Source organism: Microtus ochrogaster, chromosome 5 (genome assembly GCF_000317375.1).
Source record: "Microtus ochrogaster isolate Prairie Vole_2 chromosome 5, MicOch1.0, whole genome shotgun sequence".
Lineage (NCBI taxonomy): Eukaryota > Metazoa > Chordata > Mammalia > Rodentia > Cricetidae > Microtus > Microtus ochrogaster.
This window is the reverse complement of record NC_022012.1, coordinates 67,145,361-67,163,698: the sequence shown is the minus strand read 5'-3', so window position 1 is coordinate 67,163,698 and position 18,338 is coordinate 67,145,361. Positions and strand designations below refer to the sequence as shown.

The following is an 18,338-nucleotide window of genomic DNA, read 5'->3' as shown; positions in this document are numbered from 1 at the left end:
TTCGAGACAGGGTTTCTCTGTAGCTCTGGTGCCTGTCCTGGAACTAGCTCTTGTAGACCAGGCTGGCCTCGAACTCCCAGAGATCCGCCTGCCTCAGCCTCCCGAGTGCTGGGATTAAAGGCGTGCGCCACCACCGCCCGGCTCCTTATGTCACTTTTTAAAAAAATCTTACATAGAATGATAGTTCTGCTCCTTAACATGTATTTATTTCTGTGCTGGAGGTCAAATCTAGAGTTTGGAACATGCTGGCTACATTGCCAACTTTTCTTGGGCAAGTACCACTGAGCAGTAGCCCCAACGCAGCATAAGTTAGAGAAAGTGGTCCACCGTTGACCATGTTCCCGCCTACTGGGTAGCTGAGGGGATGGTCTAGCTTTAGATGGTAAGATCAAACCCTCATGTTGAACACGGATAGATCATTTTGTACTAGAGAAAATAAGACTAGTCCTAGGGAGTATCAGTCAAAATAAATGCCTAATATGTTTGAGGGTGTGATGGAAGCATTGCCGAAGAATCAAGCAGTGGAGATACTACAAAAGTAGCCTTTGTTGTACACTTTCATGCTCTGAGCCATAAAATTGGTTTTAGACTTTCTCCATGGAGGTAATAATAGGTAACATTTATTGATGGCCTTAAGTATGCCAGGCAGTCTTCAAGTGTTTTGCATTCACTCAGTCATTCTGAGAAATTGTTAAGTGCTCTTGGTATCTTGAGCTTATGGAAAACTGGGGTATTATGAGCAAAATAGTTTACCAATGTCTTGTAACTGTTAAGTAGGTAATCTCAATTTCAGTTTTGACTCTCTGCCTTTAGAAATAAAACTATTAGGTACTGTGGTTTATTTTGTTGTACTTATGATTTCAGGTGCATTTCTTCTGTCTTGGTTGATTAGCCAACGAACTAGATAAGAAGTTTCTCTTTCAACAGAAGGGCAGTTGACAAGTGACAAATTTGTAGCACTTGGACATGCATGACAACAAAGTAGAACAAAGAATCACATAGAACCAGTCTTTGGGCAAGATTATTCTGACAGCCACACTCATGTTTTAGGATCAAAGTGTTTGAGGCTGAGAATTTTTTTTTTCCCATTTTTCCTGGTGTGGCCATCAGAGAGCCACACCAGGGTAGGGAGGATTGTTGAGAAGCAGTGCAGTAGAGTGTGATGTGCAGCCCATGTGTTTAACCTGATTTTGTGGCTTTGCAGCTTTAGCATGTTAAGCTTCCAATTCTTTCATCTGTAAGATTAAGGCAGTTGTATAATAAAATCTTAGGACTCCAGGACAATATTCTATATTTTTAATTTGAATTGTCAGGTGATTGGAAAACTAAGAAAAATGGAGACATCTTGCTCTGGGTGTTGATTTTGAAGTTATCTGGATGGAAATAACCTTGGTAGTGATTGGTGCCTGCATGTGAATGTTCTGTAGGCATCATATCTTTGTGCCCAAAACTGAATTTATCTTTGGCAGAAATTACTCCTACCCTCTGAATTTCTTATCTTAGTTAATGCCTCTATCATTGTTCTGATTAGTCAAGGCAGACAGACATTTGTGCTGGGTTGTATTTCTTACTCCTGATATACCTTTGTCTGGTTGATTTAAATTCTGTTGTTTCCAATTTACTTATTGGATCCCCAAATCTTAGGTTTAGTACATACACTTAACCATCATGGTATTGTTCCCTGAAGTGAGTAACCTCTGCTGTTTCTTCTATTTTGCCCTTTAACTACTGTTTTATTTCTGTTCTGTCCTATTTTCTCTCTCACTGTTTGAGTTATGTCATTGGTATCTTGTTTTATGTTACTTTTATTTTTCCCCCCTCTCTTTTGAATTGGTCTTCTGCTTTGTTAGAAGCAGTGTATCTCATAGATATTTCTTTTCTAACTAAAACTTGCATTTTTCAAAGTATTTGTTTCAGTAGTTTCCTTGACAATGGCCTCCTCAAGAGGAAAGACTGTTTCTTGTGACCAGAACCCTTAGCACCACACAGGTTTCTGCACAAGATGGTAGATGTCATGTTAAGACATCTAGTTCGTACATCTGTTTGTTGACACATCTTAGAGAAAATGATCAGAAAGATGTTCTGATAGTGTTTCCCTGTTATTCCATAGTCTGCTGCTGTCCCATTTAGTCCTGACTGACTTGGTTCACTTTACTATCGATATTTCTTTGCTTTTAACATGGTGTTGGGAGTCTGAGTTCAGTTCTCTCTTGCTTGGGCAGAAGCATCTTCCCACTGAGCCACAGCCCTCTTTTAGCAAAAATCCTCACGTTGAAATTTACATTTTATAAAACTAGCATAAAAGTATTGAGTTTTAAAATACTTTAGAAACAAAGCGTGTGACACACCTAGAATGAACCTGAGTGTTTTTGTCGTTGTGGGTTCTCCCTTCCCTCGTGGCATATTTATAATATGAATGAAATCTCGGAAGAGCGTAATGCTGTAAGTTGAGCCAGAATATTCACTTCGTGTGTACCCTTGTGTTGAGCACCCTATCTGCAGAAAATAGAGAAAGGGGATTAACCTGTAGAAATTACGAGATCTATTTCAGAGTGTTTCCATGGAGAATAAAAATTACTCATTTGCAAATCTGGTTACTAAGAATGAAATCAGTGCTCTGTTCCTTGTAGTGAAGGCTTAATTTTTTTTTTTAAACACTGTACTACATTCTCTAAAAACATTGCACATTCACATCTGAGCCATGTAATTGCCTAGTAGCTGGTCATTAGCTCAGAACTTTGAGCTTAGGAAAATGACTACATTTCAAATTACAACTATTTCAGCAAGTATCTTTAATATATTTAATTTAGGTATAATTCTTTTTCTATAAATGTGAATAATATATTAGTATGTATATTTAATTTTATGAATCTTAAAGTATTTTGTTGTAAAATTATAGTGTATTTTCATTGATAAATTTATAGTGATGAAATTTACAGTGTACATTTCTAATTTATTTTAGAGTTCTTTTCTGAATCCTAATAATTGTTGCAATTTTGTCCTATAAAGAGACCACTAACTAGTTTGGTAAAGGTACAAAACAAGATTGAGATAATAAGCCTCTTAGTGCCAGTTATTTCAATAACTTCTTGTTTTCTGACCTCGTCGTCTCTTAGCTAGTAAAATGAATAGTGAGTCTTTCACCAGCCTTTGTTGCAAAAGTTATGAGAGGACCCATTTTGACCTAGTATAATGCTAGAGACCTGTCAAGGTGATTAACAATGATATTTGCTAGCATTTTCAATAATAGAGTAAAATGGAAAAAACCTTAATATTTTTAAATATTCTCTGAACAGATTAAGTTTTTCAGACTGAATTTAAGATGTTTAAATGCTTAGAAATGGAAACCAGTTATAATAGATATATTTAATTTCAAAACTTCATAAATATAATTTTTTGCTTTTTTCAGGCAACTGTTTCATTTTCTTATCTTTATATAGTTTTCATAAAACTTTATATTTTCCTATGTACTTCATTAAACCAATGTAGTTATACTATATATAATTTACACAATGTCTTTATGCATGTTGTTGCTCACATTTAAGTATTTAAAACAATAATTAACCCCCAAAAAACAATAGAAATTTAAGTTTCTCAAGTTTGTTTTGCAAATTTTTTTCAAGTTTAAGCTAATTATAATTTGTTATAATATACTTATAACATGGTGGTACATAAAAAGAGTTCTTTATCCATTTTGTTACAATTTTACTTAATAAATACAATATAGATAAGTAATTTCTATACTTCGCTACTAATATCTAGGAAAACTATTACAACTTTCTCTTTTTTTGCACTATAGACTAAATGCAGAAATTTGTGTATCTGAAGCAGATTCTTTGCACTTAACTGTAGCTATCTCCATATACCATGGTTTTTAACTTGCATCCTTACAAAGGAGGGTGTATGCTACTCCATGGTCCATTGACTAACCATGGCAAAGGTCATTAGAGTAGTTGATAGTTCTGTCATGTTTACACATGAAATTTTTCACAATAGCCACTTTTAAATTGAATTTTTTTTTTTTTTTTTTGGTTTTTTTCGAGACAGGGTTTCTCTGTGTCTTTGGAGCCTGTCCTGGAACTAGCTCTTGTAGACCAGGCTGGTCTCGAACTCACAAAGATCCGCCTGCCTCTGCCTCCCGAGTGCTGGGATTAAAGGCGTGCGCCACCACCGCCCGGCATCAGTTAACTCTTAATAATATATTTCAGGTCAGTCAGGTACCCTACTTATTTTAAAATCAAATTCAATGTTCTCAAGTTTCTGAAACAAAGGTCCTTAAGAAAAACTTATTTATATTAACTTAATTTTGTTTGTTTGTTTTTGAGCAAGTTTCTTTGTGCAACACTGGTTGTCCTGGAACTTGTTCTGTAGAGCAGGCTGGCCTTGAACTCACAAAGATCTGCCTGCCTCAGCCTGCCAATAAAGTTAATTTTTTAAAAAAAGATGATAGAAATAACACATGCCTTTGTCAAAATTAGAATGTTAAAATGTTTTTGGCACTCAAGAATTTTTTTAATGTGTCTTGAATAGCAGTTTTGTGAGTATTTACCGTCAAAATTATTTTTCTTTGACTGTTTTTTACTGCCTTCAGAGTAAGTTATTGTAATTAATATATATTGCAGTAGGTTTGTCACATTGAGTTTTTCAACAAATCAAAATCATCTCTCACTTTTTATACCCTAAGATCAGTAAACGTTAGTGCAAATTGCACATCCAGGTCTTTTGCTTGTTTTTCATTCTTATTTTTTGGAAATTGTTTTACTAATATTTTATTTTCTTTCTTTTTGTAAGCATACTTATCAGAGAGACAGTTTCTTAAATTTTGTTGTTCCTGAAGAGATGTCTAAATACATGTCTTTTTTTCTTGTTTTGGGGATAACACCAAGGGCCTCACACAAGGCTTGGCAGGCACTCTACCCCTAGCCAGGGTCTGATCCTGAAGTACATGTCATTCATTTACTTTGCATACCTATTCAGACTGTTGTTTGTTCTAAATATTTTATTTTTACATTAAGTATTTACAGCATCATTCATTCTACTAGACTGTACATTGCTTTAGATTTTACATATTAATTAAGCATGCCAAAAACCAATTTCATATTTTCTAATTGTAAGTATAATATAAAATAATCAATACTTATTTTGTTTTTAAGATTAAAAACTGAAGCTCCCACTAAGGGACAAGAATCTGTGTCTAAGGTAAAGTTTGTTTTATTTTATAACTTCATAATTTTTTCATTTGAAAGAATTATTGCCACAGTTTTTCAAAAACTTCAACTGCAAATGAATATAAGTAACAATTATTGCTGTTAGTAGGATGAAAATAATTGAGACTGAAAATGTCTCATTTAAAGTAAATTGTAAGATGTTTCTGTTTTGACAAAGAGATCATCTATTTTGATTTGTCTATTGCTTAGCTTAACTGTAAAGTGATGGTAATAAATTTGTGAGTGGAATCCCAGCATCAGGAGAACCTCAGGCATTTGACACCATGAGAAATTAGTATTTCCAGATGAGTTAATATTTTGGAACGTTTAAATTGGCAAGAACATATATCATTTTTAGAATAAAAGTATCTTGCATGAAGATTATGTTTTCAGTATGGATAGACACCTAGAGTCATCATGTAAGCATCTTTTGCTAGACAGTCTGGATCTTCCTGATCATCTAGAAGTAGTTTTGGGGCTGGAGAGATGACTTTTAAATTAACTCTGGGTCTTGAGGCCTTGAGGATTAGGATTTCTTTTCTTCTTTTCCATAGCTATAGTTAGTCCCTGTCCTTCAAGAGCAACAGGATTTGTTCCTTTCCTTTCCAAACATGTGAAGGTCTAAATATGAAGAAACTCTATCAATCCAATCCTGCTAGTATTCATATTTAATTCGAATAAATCATCAAACTCTTAAATTTTATTTGATTTCCTTGCTTTTGAAATATACGAATCATATTTCTTAAATATGCTTAAATTATATATGCATATTGAATGTTTTGTCATGTTTTATTTATGTGTGTTTGTGTCTGTGTGTACTCACATGCTTGGGTACCCACAGAGGCCAGAAGGCAGATTCAGAATCCATGGAGCGACTTAGAGGCACTCATTGTGGGTGCTGCAATCAGAACCCCAGTCCTGCTAGAACAGCAAGCTCTCTTGACTGCTGAGCATTTGAATTTCTTGGAGGGTCTTGTTACCCCTATTAATTTTATGCAGTAACTTTGTTAGGCATGGTAATCTTTGCTAGCAGTCATTTTTTTCTCAGGGTTAGCATAATAATGTGTCATGCTTTCCTGGCTTTCAGAATTTCTACTGAGAGATTCTTGTGTGTTTAACCTTGTTAGTTGATTTTTCTCTTAGTAGCCATTTAATGTTATTTATGTGTTTTGTAGTGAAGGCATTTCAACTATAATGTGACAAAGTTGTTTTTTTTTTTTTTTTTCCTGGTCTTGTCTGTTGGAATTCTAAACTTGTCTTATACTTAAATGTTCCAGTTGTGGCTTTTTCTGCTATAAATTCATTGACTAGTTTTCTGTGTCTTTTGTTTATATCTCAGTTACTTCTAACCTATGGATTCTTAGGTTTGGTCTTTTGTTCATGTCCCAGAGTTACTGAAAATTGTGATAAAGCTTTTTATCTTTTTTGTTTGTTCATTTTCTTTCTTAATGATATCTGACTAATATTTCCTAAGTCTTGTTTTTCACTCCTTCTATTCTTTCCTCTGCTGGATCTAGTCTATTTGTGATAAGTTGCATTGTGTTTCTTACTTTATTATGTTTTGCATTTCTAATGTTGCTTTGCTCTTTAATGTTTCTTGTGTTTCTCAGTTGTGGCTTGTGTATCCATTGGGATGGGTGTCTTTCTCCGTTTTACTTGGAAGTAAGCAGCCTTCTCTTTGAAGGCTCAGTAAGTAGTACTACTCCAAGAAAAGAAAACTGCCTTAACAGCAAACAAAACCAGGCCTGAAAATATAATTTAGATTAATTAAAGCCAAATACTATGCCACCAGTTAACTAATAGGAAATAAAATGGCACAGACCAGCAAGGTGGCTTAGGAGGTAAAGGTGCTTGCCACAAAGCACAAATAACCTGAGTTTTGTCCTTGGTCAGACTCCTGCAAATTGTTCTTTTGACTTCAACACATGCATCATAGTATACACATGCATGCACATACACATGGGTAAGTATTGAGTAGGCCTTGAAGTTAGAAATTATAGTCAGTTAATAAGAATAAACAAATGAAGTAAAAGACTCAGGCAAGTAAAGGGTTAATTTTTAAAAAGTGAACATGTAATAGTGTAAATAAAATTTACCTTTTACTTAAGCAGTAGGCTTAAGTTAAAGAAAAAAATGATTGTTGATGGAGGGAGGGCCTGCTTTTCGTCCCAGCCACCCAGCTAGCTTACACCCGAAATAATCACACAGAAACTGTATTCATTTAAACATTGCCTGGCCCATTATCTCTAGCCTCTTATTGGCTAATTCTCACATCTTGATTTAACCCATTTCTAATAATCTGTGTTTTCCACGAGGTCGTGGCTTACCAGGAAAGATTTAGCATGTCTGGCCTGGCGTTTCCATGGCAGCTCTCAGACTCAGCTTTCTTCCTCCCAGAATTCAGTTCTGTCTTCTCCACCTACCTAAGTTCTGCCCTATCATACCAAGCAATTTCTTTATTGATTAAACAATGAAAGCAACACATAAACAGAAGGAACTCCTATACCAAATGATGGAATAATGTAAATAAAAGCAAAAAGAGCACAAAATAAGAGAATCTGATTACACAGCAAAAAATAAAGATGAATACAATTAAGTGGCTATGAGAGAAGAATGAAAAATAGAGTACAATAAAGACAAGTTTTTTAAAGAATGAAGAATTTTAGAGCCTTCCGTCCGGATCCTCTGACCCTGCAGACTGGTAGCTGTGGTATGGACCCGAGTCCCTTCTCTTTTCCACTGCTCTGTCCCGAGCCCATTGTTGCGCAGTGCGTCATTCTCCTTGGAAGCTTCCTTTGTTTGTTCATGAGGAACCACTGCTCGCACTGTCTTGGTCTTGTGGACTAAAGGCTAGGCAGGTTCTTACTTGCTCCAAAGATTTCCCAGCTCTGTGTACCCTTGGGTGAGGAGCGTCCATGTCAGAGGAGCCCTTTCAAGGGCATTACAGAGTAGAGGAAACAATCAAACTGACCTGTGCTGAAGAAATCTGAGAGAACCCAGCAGTTTAAGAGCCTGTGTAGCAGTGGACCACCCTGGGAATGGGAAAGGAAACTTTAAAGTCTCTCATTCTTCCTAGATCATATAGAAAGGAGGCTTCTCTAGAGTCAGAGCAGTCTGCCAGCCACAGGCGGAGGACTATCACCTCCCCAGTAATTGCAGATTCCCAAACTTGTAATATTGGTGGGGGGTCTCTGACCTTTGGCCCTTCCTAACATGAGCTACCTGCTGCTTAAACTGCCTAACATGTCCACCGTCCATCCTCTTGTCTGTGGTAGTGTCTCCACTCACCCTGACTTGTGATTAATTGTCCATTGTTTTAGGTCCTCAGACTAGTTCAGGCCCAAAAAGTAGGTTCCCTCTCAAGATGACTCTATTGTCATGCAGTATGGGGTGTAGTGAATGGATTTCTTCTCCATTTACTGCTGGTCTGCCACATAGGAGTTTGTATCCTACTAATGCCTATGAGAATTGTGGGCTTACCCTGTGAGTAGGCCAACCTGTCTTTAACAAGATGCCTGTCTGCCTGCCTGGCTTTGTGGATATAGCTTCTGCTCTCTTCCCTGAGGGATGTGCTAGCACTAGGGCATGTTGGCTGCTGTCATTTATGTAGCCTTTTTGTGTCACCAGCACTACAGTTATCCATCTTTAATTCCTAATGTTTTGCCTCCTCCTCTCTCTAGAATAAAATCTACTTGTCATTTATGGAGTCAAAATTATGTCCAAGCCATCATAACCAACAGAGTTTATAAAATTATCTTATAATGAAAAGAAGAACGTCACATGTAGGTTGATTCTAAGAGCACTGCCATTTTTAGTCCTGATATCCTCTATTATATTTTGGATAGATATTTTATCTATGGGTAAATTATGTACTGATGACTGGAAAATTTTTTGTTCTCTGAGTTAGACCTACAGAATGTTAACATGCTACATTGTATAATGTCAGTCTTATTCATTAATACTAGCACTAAGTTTATTTGTGATACACAAAGTTTTCCAGAAGTAGGAGGTTTTTGCTTGTTTTTTTATGTCTAGCAGTAAATACATGATTTTTTCCCCTTCATATGATAAACTCAAACTTTACTATAAAAATATCTACTGAATACCAAAATCAAAATATGCATAGTTTGGCTTTCATTCAAAACAAAAGTGATATCTGGGTGGTGGTAGCGCATGACTTTAATGCCAGCATTTGGGAGGCAGAGGCAGGCAAATCTCAGGGAATTTGAGGCCAGCCTGGTCTACAAAGCAAATGCCACGACAGTCAGGACTGTTACACAGAGAAACCTTGTCTCAAAAAAAAAAACAAAACAAACAAAAAGCAAAAGTGATTTTCTATGGGGGAAAGCCTGTATTCAATCCACAACTCAGTCGTGGACCCTGGTGCTTTAAACACATACACAGAACATTGAGACATGAGTTCAGAGATTGAAACCTAAGAAGGCTGTGGGCTATAGTGCAGTAGAGCACCACCCTATAATCTACAATGCCATGGGTTGCCCCTCAGCATTGTAATAATAATAGTATTATAATAATAGTAAGTTAGTTCTGCTTATGCGTGTGTGGTAATGGAGAATACAGTGACTTCTGGTACAGTTCTTTGCTTTTGTCTTGGTTTGTGTTACGGTGCCAGTATTTTTATTCCCCACTCCTTATGTTATACTAAGAGTTATAACTTATTTCCTAAAAAGTCATATGGAGTCCCTGGGTATCTGTAAATCACACTTTTAGACCCGCTGATATAAATTGTAATGTGAGTTTGTGTGCATATAATCTCCACACTATGCATGGATATTGTTTAGACTTTGTTGAAGTGAAGTCAGGTGGGTGCTGTGCTGGGGCTGAGGGATTCTATAAAGAGATTTTTCCCACAGTGTTATGGAAAATGTTTCTTTGGGACTGATTATTTTCTACAAAGAGAAATCCAGATCTATCTGTTTTTTTATTTGTATTTTTGTTTGTTTTTCTCAGTCCCTCATGTGGTCCTTTGCTGCTCCTGGTACTCATAAGTCCTGACTAGGTGGTTCAGAGAGCTGACTGTGGGTCTCTGCTCAGCATTAGATGAGGTTCTGTCCAAAGTGACTCTCTTCTTGCACTGCCCCGCTTCAGACATCTCCTGTCACCTCTACCATCTTAAGTCTTTTCCACTACTTCAGCCACTTTCCGTCTTCTAAAAACAGTTTTGAAATACATGTTTGTTTTTATGAGTGAAGATCTATTATTTCTTGGCTCTGTTTAGCAGAATTAGGGGAGAATAAGAACTTAATTGTGTGTGACTAGTTACGCTGCTATTCATGTCACAGTCAATCTGCAGTGGGTTTAGAGCAAGACCAAGACCTAGACTTTCGTTAGCACCTTACTGTATCACTTGGATGTTCTGCTTCCTCCAGTTACTTCTCATTTGTACAGATATCCTTTGTGCTCTCAACTATGGGCTAAATGAAATTAAAGTTCTTGATACACTCCACACAGCATGTGTTTGGAAAGTGGTGGATGTTAGGGAATGCCGACCGGCTTTCAATATACTGAGGTTTTTTAGTATTCCTTCCTCAGCATTTGAAATAAGCAAAATATTTCTTCAGTTTTGACTTGACAGTAAAATTATTAAAATTTTTATAATTCTTAAATATGAAATAAAAGTGTCATATAAGATTCGGGGGGGCATCATCTTGTTATTTATATTCAGGTTTCATCTAGTTTTCTGCCCAAGTAACTATGGTCCACATTTAAGAAACTTGGTGAGGAAAATAGGCAACATCTCACTATATAGTCTTTAGTGACTTCGACCTCGCTCTGTAGACCAGGTGATCTCTGTCAGCCTGACCTGACAGAGATCCTCCTGCCTCTGCCTCCCCCATGCTGGGATTAAAGATGTGCACCACTACATTTATCTGGGAAGTAAATAGCTCTTACTAAAATTGTATTCTGCTTCTTGACTTTGCTCAAAACTTTTTGGTATACTGAAATTGTTATGAATTTGAAAAAAAAATTTCTTATTATCTATTCTAAAAATACTGTAGTGTACGCTTAAGATCAGAAAGTTATTTTCTGTTCCTTTAGTTTTTTAGCTTGTACATATAAGTTCCTCCTATCCAGGATGTTTAGTATTATGATACTACTTAAGTTTAGCCATGAATGTAAAAGTGTTATTGTTTCAGGAAACAGCAAGACATAATACAGCTGAAGGAGAAACAGGAACATCACATTCTGAAGGGTAAGAATAAGGGACAAATGAGTCTCTTGATCAAGTTTACTGAAATAAATTAATACTTTCACTGACATCTGGCAAAGAGTTATTTGAATTTTTGTATATGATACAGCTTTAGTAATGACTTTTAATTGAAATTTCAAACTTAGCAAGACATTTTAAAATCTTTAAATCTTTAAAATGTCTGTGATATCTTAATTAAATTTCTTAAAGTATTTATTATAAGTAAAATGTTAACCTTTAGATATATCAGTTAAATGATTGTTACATGAAAACAGTCATAAGATACTACAGATTATGAGTTAGACAGTTAGATTATATTGTTTTTTCATTTCTATCTTTATATTTTATAGTAGGCTACTTGTTAATCTGTCGTGAATAATCATTCTCCCTCCCAAAAGAGTAAAATGTTGAGTAAAAGCCTCGTGAAGGTATTTGTACTTTCGCTAGTAAAATGGTCTAATCTCCTTATCCCTTTGTTCTAAAGTTCTGAGCAAACAAGTTAAACAAAATGTCATCTGAGCAGTTAGGGAAATAAATGCATCATGTATACATTACTCAGACTTTCTGTGAATTATAGTCTGTCCCATATAATCTGAACAAAAAATTAATTTTACAGATATGAAAAGGGGAAAAGTGTGGGTTTTATCTATGACTAGTGAATATAAGAAAATGAGCTCAGAGCGGTTAATTGGGTTTTAATTGAGATGGTTGGATGTAAAGGTCAGAATCTTCCTGAAACTAATAGCATATAATTGCATGATATGTAGACAGAAAAAAATCCTTCACCGTAGCAACACAAATGAGACCTTCATGGAGAACAACAAATGTCTACTAAGCTAGCTTTCATAGTCGACCATTTTCCAAATGAAATTTTTTCATTTAATCAATATTTAGTTGAAAATCTCAGTGGGGTGTTGTTTGGAAACTAAGAGAATTGCCCCCCGAGATCAGTCTAAATGCAGATCGATAGAACAAAGTAAATTGTAAAGAAACTATCTTTTATGCTCAGTGGTTTCATAATTGATGACACCTGAGATCCTTGGTTTTGGAGCCTGTCCTGGAACTAGCTCTGTAGACCAGGCTGGTCTCGAACTCACAGAGATCCGCCTGCCTCTGCCTCCCGAGTGCTGGGATTAAAGGCGTGCGCCACCATCGCCCGGCCATAAACAACTCTTGTGTGTGTGTGTGTGTTAGCACATTGAGAAAGAGTCTAAATTCCAGATAGTTCAATCACTATAAACAGGAATGTGTGGTGATTCACTTTTTAAAGTAATCATCTGCAATTGGTTGTTTTTTACTCTTTGAGGGCCTGCCACTCAGCTCTCAAATAAATCACATAGAGTCTTATTTTTACTTTTGAATGCCGGCCTTAGCTTGGCTTGTTTCTTGCCAGCTTTTCTTAAATTATTCCATTTACCTTTGTGTCTGGGCTTTTATCTTTTTCTGTTTCTGTCTACCTTCCTTAACTTCCTGCTGTGTAGCCGGGTAACTGGTGTCCTCGTTTCCTTCTCTTTCTTTTACCTCTGGTCTTTTTCCCCAGATTTCTCCTCTTTTATCCTCTCTGCCTGCCAGCCCCACCTACCCTTTCTCCTGACTCGCTGTTGGCTGTTCAGCTCTTTATTAGACCATTCAGGTGTTTTAGGCAGGCACAGTAACACCACTTCACAGAGTTAAACAAATCCAACATAAAAGAATACAACACATCTTTGCATCTTTAAACAAATGTTCCAAAGCATAAACAAATATAGTACATCTTCAAATAATATTCCATAACAATCGTCCTTATCACAAAGCTGTAGCTACCATTTTATGGTTCATTGAATTATTCCAGTTTACACACTAAGCTCAGAGAAAACATACCTAAATATGTGTGTAGATAGACATGTATTCATGCATGTATGTATTCTTTGCATTTTCAAGTATATGAGGTTATTGAAAATCAGGAAAATGTTTGTGAGTGATTTTGATTTTTATATAGGACAGACACTTGATTTTATATAGGAAAACAAAGAATATATAAAACAAAAGAAATTAACTTTTCCATAGATTCATTATGTTAGATACTTTTACTTACTATTAGGGACATTTAAATTTGACCTGGACACAGGCAGAGCTTTGACCAGACAGCAACAGTCACAGCTATGACAAAAGCTGGTAGACACTCAGGTTCCAAGTTCCTTTTGATTTGTGCCTTCAGCATTTCTTATAGTTTTGCTAGCAAACTGCTCCCTCCCAAGTTGTGAAAGAATAGCCAGGACTATCTGTTTGGGCAGGCAAGTCTCTTTAAGTTGTTTTACTTCTTAGAGTTTGCTTAGGTTTTGATAGCTTTGAGTTATATTGCTTTATTGAATGGATAATAAACAGCTTTGTTTTTCAGTAAGCAGGATAAAGCTCCTTCATCAGAAGAAGACGTTGGGCGTGATGCAAGTGTATGTGAAGCTGCAGCAGCAGTAGACTGTGCAGGAAACGAAACAGTTTCAGATACAGAACAGGAAAGCAGTTCAAAGAATATCTTCAGTCACGATTCAGATGCTGGAACAGATAATATGGAAAAGGAAGAACAGACACAGCACACCTGTGAGGAAATGGAGCCGAAGGCACACCAGAGTTCAGAAAACACAGATTCGTGTAATCTGAGTGAGGAGCGTGACTCCCCTGCAGCTGAGTTTTCTTCAGAGTCTGCACAGGATTTGCAGTTAGTGTCAGGGGGTGTTGGCATTGATCAGTTTCTACGGCAAAGAGACGAACCTGAAACTGTGAGTTCTGATGCTAGTGAGCAAGGCAATGTTCGTTTGGAACCTTTAACTCCATCGGAGGTACTTGAGTATGAAGCCACGGAGATTCTTCATAAGGGGGATGGTTCTTCAGCCAGTATCAATGACACGATGTCTGATCAAACGGGTGGCAGTTCTGGAGGAAGCAGAGCAGAGACAGCAGGAGACCTGGAAGATGGAAAGAAAGAAGCTGAAGCAATATAGTCATTCCAAGTTTAGTTCCCAGCAGAAAGCACTTAGAGCAGTGCTGTCCGGTGAGCACGGTAGTGCCGTGGCAGAGGTCAGCAGTGAGAGATCTGAGGGAGGTCCTTCATACACTTCACCTGTATGTTCTATCTTGTTAAGTCAGTTTGCCAGTGATAGCATGGTTAGTATGAATTTCCAACTTTTTAAAAACCTGAGCAGAACTTTAGTGAAAACTAAGTTTGCCATCCAAAGGTCTCTTAGCACTTTTTAAGAAATCTTGTTCACCAATATGAAATTATTATAAGAATATTAGTTATGTTAATCAGACTTTTCAAACTTTCATTAGTCCTGAACTTAAAATTCTTATCACCTGTATATTCCTTTTAGTAAACTTAAAGGAAGAGATTTGAAACCATGCATTTTTTGGAAATACTTTTAAACTGCCTATCAATTGTTACTGTTAATGAAGGCTTTATTTTTTAATGTGATCCTGGTAATGAAGCATGCCTAGAGTGCTAAACTGACCTGTTGAGAATTTGGATGAATATAAACTTAAGTTTGGATTTAATATAACATTCCAGTCTGTCAGAAGCATGCAAACAGAATTTTAGGAACTGTGCACCTCCATACAAGTATTAGCCTGCCAGGCTGTCAGCTTACCTTTATAAAACTTTCAGTGAAAGTGAACTTATAAAAATAAAGTTTATATTTGTGCTTTTAGTCAGTGTATAAGCTCTGCAGAACCCTACCTTGCCCCCTGGGCTAGTTGTATAAAGTAGAAATCTGTTATTGAAACTCTTGTAGCTATTATGCTTTTAATATTGTTTCAATGATTTTTGGCAGTAGGACCCATAAAATGGCCTAGAAGCCAAACCAAAGTATGGTATGGTGTAGGAGAAAGCATTAAACTGAAAACATGCCTTGGCATGCACTCCTTAACTTTAAAAGTAGAAATTCAAATGCGATCCTAAAGCAGATTTAAAAAAAAAAAAAAAATTGGATGCGGAAATTAGCCTGATTTATCCCTAAGTCAGCTACTAAATTGATTTTTAAGATATAGAAATGAATACAGCAAACAATAATTTGCTTTGACGTACTAATTTTTGTTAAATGCTGCATTTTTACTTCTTAAAATGTGCTTTGAATTCTTAAACTGTTTCACTGAATGTTTAATGTTTTCAATGCCTGTTAGAATTCTGTTGTATATAGTAGTTTTTTGAATAAGTATTTACAATAAAAACCTGTCTTTGGATAATTTTATTTTCAGATCCCTGCTTGGTCAGCCTGTGTTTGGTGCTGTTAACGCGCGTCACATGCGGTAGTCCTTTGTACAGCAGGCTCCACTTCATGTGCTGTCCTGACATACAGCGAGAACTGAAAACAAGGGATGCACTGCTAATCGTTATAGAGTCATTCCTTCACATCATGAGAAACTGTAGTATTATACACTCGACTTAAAAGAAGTTAAATAGAAAAAAACATATAATAGAATTGTTTTCTTGAATATTTGAAGAGAATATTTTCATCTTTCCTGCTTCTCAGACAAGTTGAACAAATCTTTAGGGAATTGCTTTGAAATAATATAAAATAAATATAATATAAAATAATATAAAATATTATATTAAATAATATAAAATAAAATATAATATAGAAAAGCCAGGACATAGAAGGAAGTTTTTGTCTATATGAAGACCACTTTCTCAGTAGCACTAAGTATCTTGTCAAACCTGTTTCCCTATGCTATAACACTGGTGTACAAAACCCTTAGAATCAAAGTAAAGCTCTTCCCCACCTCTTAAGCCTTGTAGAGTTTGCACTTCTGTCTCATATACAGAGTTGTGGTATTCAAAGCCTCTGGTGAGTGAACTGTTTGTGCTTGCCCTGGATAAGAAGGGACTGGTGCTGAACTCTTCTTTGTGGAGAAAGTAAAACAGCCAGGGAGGGAAGGTAACGACAAAGAGCCTTGTACTTGGTAATAAAGTACTGTTCATCCTTCTATAACCTGCCCCCCCCCCCAGTCAGGAGCTAACAATTCAGATACACAAAACAAGCCTTTGAGTAGTGGTGAGCAATCAAGAAGCACAGTAAATATTGAGGTCTATGTGGCTTATAGCATGGAAACTGCAGTGGAGAGTATGTAAATACTGAGCCTGTTTGTGAGCCAGTATAACTTTTTTGCAAAGGATATTGGATAGATGTGGGCCATAAGTTCACTTATACCTGCTTTGAGTTTGTGTAAAGGCTAGTGATGCACTCAGGTTCAGTAGATCATTTACCTTGTGGCTACAGTTCAATGACATTGAGAAGCATTATATTGCTTTGTGGGGTTTCTTTTTAATTTATATTAAAACTGAATACCTTGTGTTATTTCTTCCCCTCTGCATCTTTTTAGTGTTTTACAGAAGACCTTGTAAGGTTTTCACCCTATGAATATAAGAATATATATATGTATATATATGTATATATATATTGTGTGTGTGTATGATGCAGGATTGGGGGGTGTTCATGTATTGGTGGGAGTGTGGAAGTCAGGAAAATTCAAGTAGATCTCTACCTTTATGTGGGTTTGGGAATAAACTCAAGTCATTAGGCTTGTGCAACAAGCCCCTCTCCTTGCTGAACCACAAAGATCCGCCTGCCTCTGCCTCCCGAGTACTGGGATTAAAGGCGTGCACCACCACCGCCCAGCTATCTCTCAAATTCTTATCCCATGAATACTTAAAGAATTATTCTAAACATTGTAAAAGAAGCTAATAAGATATGTTATATTGGTTATACACACAAAAGTGAAGAAACCAATGCCGGGGCAATTATTGCATAGGGTCATAATGCTAGGACTTGGGCCTAACTTTACCTGGTTCTAAAACTGGTGTTTCCACCACACCTATGATCCCTAGCACTAAATATTCTCTTAATCAGCTTTTATTTTTCTTGCTATTTTCCTTACTGATAACTCTTACTGGCAAGTCATTACAACTTTATTTATTATTCTACAGTAGTTATAAATATGAAATCAAAGATTTAACCAGCCGTGTATGGTAGCAGAGGCTGGTTAAATCTGAGGTAGGAGGATCAAGATCCAAGTTTGGCCAGCCTAACTCTAGTGAAACCCTGTCTCCCAAAACAAGAGCAGCAAGTCTTTTTTTTTTTTTTTTTTTTTTGTTTCCCAGATTTATTTACTATTTATAAATAAAATTTATAATAAAACTGATTTTATTTTTTTTTTAAATTTATTTATTTATTAAGGATTTCTGCCTCCTCCCCGCCACCTCCTCCCATTTCCCTCCCCCTCCCCAGCAGCAAGTCTTAAAATGAAAGAAAGGGTGGTACTTTGTATTAATAACCTCTCCTCAAGGGGAGAGGTTAGCATATAATTTTATATTTAGAAAAGAAAGTATGTAATTTAAAGATACACTTTGAATAGCCATCTATTATATAGTTTTTGTGGTTAACATGATTATTTCTGTTCCCATCGATTGTTCCTCTGGGACTCCATGGTAAAGCGGCTGCTTCACAAGGATGAGGACCAGAGGACAGATTTCTCACACCTACATAGATGCAGAGTGGTCACAGCCTGGAATTCTAGGTCTCAGAATGGAGTGACAGAGATAGGATCCCCAGAGTGAGCTGACTAGTTGGACTAGCCAGATTGGTTAGTCCAATTGAGCTCAGTTAAAAGGCCCTTTGGCCTTCCACACCTGTGCACACCCACAAGCACACATGCTAGTACTCACACTGCATATGCACACACACTTGTTAACTTCAAGACCATTCACTTTTATTAACTATAAATCAGGCATTAAAGGCTTTAAAGAGGGATTACAAACCTCTGACTTTACTAGATTATTACAATGCCAGTGCCTCTTCAGCTAAAAAATGAAATGCCCATTTCTAAAGTTCAGAAAAAGAAGCAGTTGTTGTTGTTGGTGGTGGTGGTGATGGTGGTGGTGGTGGTGGTGG

General features: G+C 36.5%; 1 protein-coding gene across 1 annotated transcript in view; it reads left to right on the top strand.

The window, feature by feature from the left end:
• Positions 1-15,644, top strand: part of Znf280d (zinc finger protein 280D) — a 62,782-nt gene extending 47,138 nt beyond the window's left edge. Inside the window, exons 17-19 of the mRNA XM_005347705.1 lie at positions 5,154-5,199; positions 11,366-11,421; positions 13,796-15,644. Of these exons, the coding sequence (XP_005347762.1) occupies positions 5,154-5,199; positions 11,366-11,421; positions 13,796-14,396 (703 nt within the window). The 3' untranslated portion in view covers positions 14,397-15,644. The remainder of the gene's footprint in view (positions 1-5,153; positions 5,200-11,365; positions 11,422-13,795) is intronic.
• Positions 15,645-18,338: the final 2,694 nt, after the last annotated feature.